This window comes from Geospiza fortis, unplaced genomic scaffold (assembly GCF_000277835.1).
Source record: "Geospiza fortis unplaced genomic scaffold, GeoFor_1.0 scaffold112, whole genome shotgun sequence".
In the NCBI taxonomy this organism is placed as follows: Eukaryota; Metazoa; Chordata; class Aves; order Passeriformes; family Thraupidae; genus Geospiza; species Geospiza fortis.
In genome coordinates, this window is record NW_005054298.1 from 20,792,079 (window position 1) to 20,797,001 (window position 4,923).

The 4,923-nt window shown below is 44.9% G+C and overlaps 1 protein-coding gene across 1 annotated transcript; it reads right to left on the reverse strand.

The window, feature by feature from the left end:
* Positions 1–2,837: 2,837 nt before the first annotated feature.
* On the reverse strand, positions 2,838–4,921 carry LOC102044375 (tetratricopeptide repeat protein 30A; the record flags this gene model as incomplete). The annotated part of the gene is made up of 1 exon (XM_005416104.2): positions 2,838–4,921. A coding segment is annotated over one exon (1,578 nt), but the record flags the coding sequence as incomplete, so codon positions are not given.
* Positions 4,922–4,923: the final 2 nt, after the last annotated feature.

The following is a 4,923-nucleotide window of genomic DNA, read 5'->3' on the forward strand; positions in this document are numbered from 1 at the left end:
TGTACAGCTCACTTTTCAGACACTGATGCTGCAACAGAGGGCTTCTTTCCCCTTGCTCCCAATAATAATTTAATAAAACCCCAGACCAACAGAGGCTCTTACTTAGGAATCTGAGCTTATCTGCAGCTGTTTGCCCATTGCAGGCCCAGTAAATATGATCAGATGTTTCTGGGTAGTGTTTTCGATATGTTTTTGGAACAAAAGGACTCTGCTGGCTTTAAGGCATTAATTTAGGCAGATTTTACTATATGTATAGGGAGCACAGACTGTTACTTGCTATCTTCCTTCCTCTGTAAATAAAAATGTATATGCTTTCCTTTAAAAATGTATTTTGTGTGTAAGTCACATAGTGATAACATTAAATGTGGTATAAAGATGGTAATAAAAGTGGTTGTAACATTTATATATTTTTCATGACCAAAGTGCTCTGCAGTGGGAGATGCTATAAACATGTGCTTGCCACTGGAGGAAACAACAGTCCTACACTGCAAAAGATGTCAGCCACATGAGTGCAGGCCCCAGTTCTTCTGGGCACAGAGCATGTGGGCAGGCAGCTCTCCAGGACAAAACGAGGGTGAGGTGTCTGCCCCAGCATGTCACTGCCATGGGAAGGTTGTGTGCTACTGCTGAGGAAGAGGCCATGGTGGACAGGGAGGAAAATGCTGCTGGAATGCAGAGACTCCATGCAGAAGCATCTCTCAATGCAGCAGAGGAGGAAGTGCCTGTCCCAGGCCTCCTCCTCCTTGTACCTCAGCCTCTGCCACTTCTCCCTCTTCTTTCTGCAGCAGAGGCTTCTCCACTTTGAGGTCCTTATGTTCACTATCACCCAACCTGCTCAGAAGCCCTGGGTTGTCTGCAGGCACAGCATAGTCCCTGAAGAAAAGCACATAAAAGCAGCAGGAAAAGGGAAGAACAGGAAAAATGCTGCTCTTTGCACTTGTGTTGTGATGTAACAGGATGAAGCAAATTCCAGGCATGCCGACTGCCCTCTAGCCGTATCATCTAAAACAGCCACAGCTTGCAGAACTCCACAGCCTTTTTTGGGGATGTGTTTCCATTGGGAGCATGGCTCATCTCCCTGCCCAGCCTGCGGGGCCGGTGCCTTGGCTGCAGCGGGCAGTGTGTGCCAGAGCTGGTGCCACAGCTGCCTATTCGCAGTGCAGCCCTGTGGGCACGGGAGGCAAGGAAGCAATGAAGCACTTGGGGCTGCAAATCCTGGCACCAGTGCCCTCATGAAAGCCACGCTCTGGCTGTATGGAAAACCAAGAGCATATCAGTGTCTGAACTGCTCTCCATTAGAGGGCATTCAACATTTGCAGGGGCACGAATCTGCAAAGTGATTTTTTTTTTAATGTCCAGTGACTTTTATGGAAAACACACAGTGAATATTAAATAAAGGGTATTGCCTATTAGTGCACTTCAGACACTGTTATGTGGTGTGACTTTTTAAAAACTTTTTTTTAAAGGTCATGCTGTTTATGCTGCATAATATATAATACAATTGCACTGTAAATTACAGACATGCTTTACAGCCTGCTGCTGTGCTTCATGGAGGTGAACAAAATTTGAAATCACAGGTCTCCTCCCCATGGGAAAACAGTTGTGGGAAATATTTAATATCACAATAATCAGGGGCTTAATGGCCTCGTGATGAGCTATGGAGGCCTCTCTAGGACACCTTGCTGCATCTCCTGCCTGCTCTCTAGTCTCTCTAGAACATTTTTCCATTCTTAACACTGTTAAATTTGATTTTAATTTACTGTTATACGACATTTAGGGTAAACTGTAGCATTACCTAACCCACAGCATTTCCTTTAGTCGTACATGATATGCTCAGCCCTGACAGGTTTCTCCCCCAGCAGACAAGAGTTGACTTTCTCTGTGTTGAAACGGCTGTAGGCCTGTGCGGTTCCTATATACATTTACTCTCTGGAAGGATTAATTATTCTATTCCTATATAATAGCTTCAAAAGTTAAAAAATGCTGTTCTCTTTCTTCTCAGGTAAACCAGAGCATAGAAACTGAATTCTGAGGAACATGCAGACTGATTCAAATATCCCCTCAGGACAGCTCTTCAGGGAGCCAGTATCAAAGGTAAGCAAATGAGTTAAAGCCAAGGATTTTTGATCCTTATTTTAAAAACTTCAACTCACAACATTGCTTCAAAGGGCAGAATACACAAAAAGGAGAGCAGCCATGGAGCAGAGAACCAGACTGCATAAAAGCACTGGAAAGCATTTTGGTCACACTTCATTGTAGAACACATAGGTTTGAAAAGGGATGGGAAGACTGTTGAGAAAATACACAGACTGATGCCAGGGTGAAGGAAATGCCAAGTAAAGGAATTAAGCAAATAAACAGGGTTTTGGAGAAGTGTTGAGAGGTGCAGGAAGAGTGTAAGACAAGGAGGAAACAGAAGCAGATTTCTTCCACTGAAGGGTATAGGTTGTAAGCCTTGCATGAAGTTGAAGTTACAATGGGTTTTTCTTAAAGAATTTCACATTCACGGGTCTCCTACCAGAGACTGTTTTAAGAGTAGTATTTGGATTGGAGGGGCTGCACACAGAGGACTGAATTACTAAGTAAGCCCTTGCTACTGAATAGGTTTTCAGGGCAACAGCTGCCACCCAGATGGTGTGGGCACTGGGACTCTGAGGGCAGCACTGAGCAGTGTCTCTCAAGCCAGTTGTCATAACAAATTTTATTTCAAAGATAGATCTAAACTGAGGTATCATCCTAATAGAGCCTTCTTGGAAGGCTTCATTCCTGGTCCCTGTATTAGTTATAGAATTTGCTAGAACACTCATGCATAATTAATGAGTAAGCAAAGGGAAATGTTTGTTTGTAGAACTGATTTTTTAATATAAAGCCATTTCTTGTGTTTAAATATACTATTGACGTGATCTGCAACATATTAAAAATACCTTACAAAAAGCAGAAGAAAGAAACTTTTCACACACAGACACAAATTAGAGAATTAAAACAACAGCTTCTTCAAATTCTATCCTAGAAGAGACAGGTAACAAATTTTTTCAAATGTCAACCAATGAAAAGAAACTTGATCAAATTTTAAGAAGGATAAAGTATTATCTTACGGGTGAAAACTCTATGGTATTTCTATAATGACATTCTTGGTCAACGTATCTTAAGTTGTATTTAACATGACTGGTTACTGAGAATGCTCCTAGTTATCTGGTACAGCTAAATTTAATGAAAATATTGTATTTTCTACTGAACATTGTTAAAATACAGCAAAAAATCCTTAGAGATTTTTGTGAGGGTTGGCATTACCTCACAAGCACAAGAAAAGAACAAAGTTCTCATTTCTGCTGTATGATAACATTTACTCAGCCCACCCAGTGATCTTATACATCAGTGCCCTCAAAAGCCTGGCTTCATAGGTGACTGTGTTTTTCCCACTGTGCATCCCACTCTCTTCCAGGGGGTGCTCAATGACAGCTGGGATGTTTCTTCCATACTGTTCACACTGCTTCAGAAACTGCAGGCACTCCTGGATGGCACTGTCCCGCAGCATGATCATGTGCTTGGACATGTTCTCCAGCAAGGACAGGAAACACCGCTTAGCGTAATACCACGTGTCCGTGCTCAGCTTTTTGTTATAGGGCTCCAGGCTTTTAATGATCCTTGAAATACCAAAGTCGTAGTTTCCCTTCACACAGTACAGGGTACCAATGACTATATTGACAATGCAAAGATGGTAGGTGTTTTTATCAGGGTGATCATAAGACAGCTGCTCTTCTGCCTTCTCAATCTTCCTCATTAGTTCCTCTGCATCCTCATTCTGGCTTGTCAGGATGTAGGAAACGCAGAGGTTTGCTAACACAATGGCACTGACATCGAGAATGTTGTCGTAGTGCTTTTTAACTATTGGCTCATAGAAGCTAATAGCCTCTTTATACTTGTTCTCCTGCATGAAGAGCACGTGAGCCACATTGAGCTTCCACACCTCGTGTTCCTTGCAGAACTCCACTGATTTGTGGAAGATCTTTTCTACCATTGTGTAGTTCTTCATGTCCCAGTAAATCTTTGCCTGGGCCATCAAGACAGGAATATATTTATCCAGAGTCTCATCATATTCATTAATTGCCTTTTTTAGAGCTTCATCATCCCAATTTTGCCTAGCTTCTTGTACCTGTTTTGTGAGTTTTCTCAGCTGCTCAGTCATTGTCCCTGCTGAATCATCTAGCTTGTGGAAAGCCTCCTCAGGGGCAGTTTGACAAGTAATAATGGCATCCAAGAAGTTGTACAGATAAGGTGTGAGCAGTTTGTAAGTCAGATGGGCATTCTCTGCCAGCACATCAGCTGCCAGGTCATAGTATTGATGCTTGCAATAGAGAAGCAGCAAGTTTCCAAAAGTTTCTGGTGGACAGGGGTTCTGCAGGAGAAGAAACTGCAGCTTCCCAAACCCATCAGTGGGCTGGCTGTCCATGTTCATGAGTGCCTGGTTGTGCAGCGTGACAGGATCCAGCTCCTCCTCGGCCCTCGGTGGCATATCCGTGAGCGCTTCCTGCGCCGCTCGCACGTTGCGCAGCTGGTACTCGATGGCCGCCTTGAGGTTGAAGGCCTCCACGAGGGCCGTGCGGTGCAGGAGCAGCGTGTTGCCCACGCTGCGCACGTCGATGCCCTCGGTGGTCATGCCCACGTTGAGCTCCGGGTGCTGGTGGATGCCGCGCTTGATGATGTCGGATATGTACTTGAGGGCAGCGTGGTACTGCTTGGCCGCGTAGGAGCACAGTGCCATGTTGTAGGACAGCTCCGGGCAGTACCCCAGCACTTGCATGGCGCTGGCAAACTTGCCGCTGGCCTCTTCGTGCCGGCCCTGCCGGTACAGCAGGCAGCCCAGGTTGACCTCGGCATCGGCCCGCTCCGACGGGTCCTCGGCCGCTCCGGAGCCGCCATCAG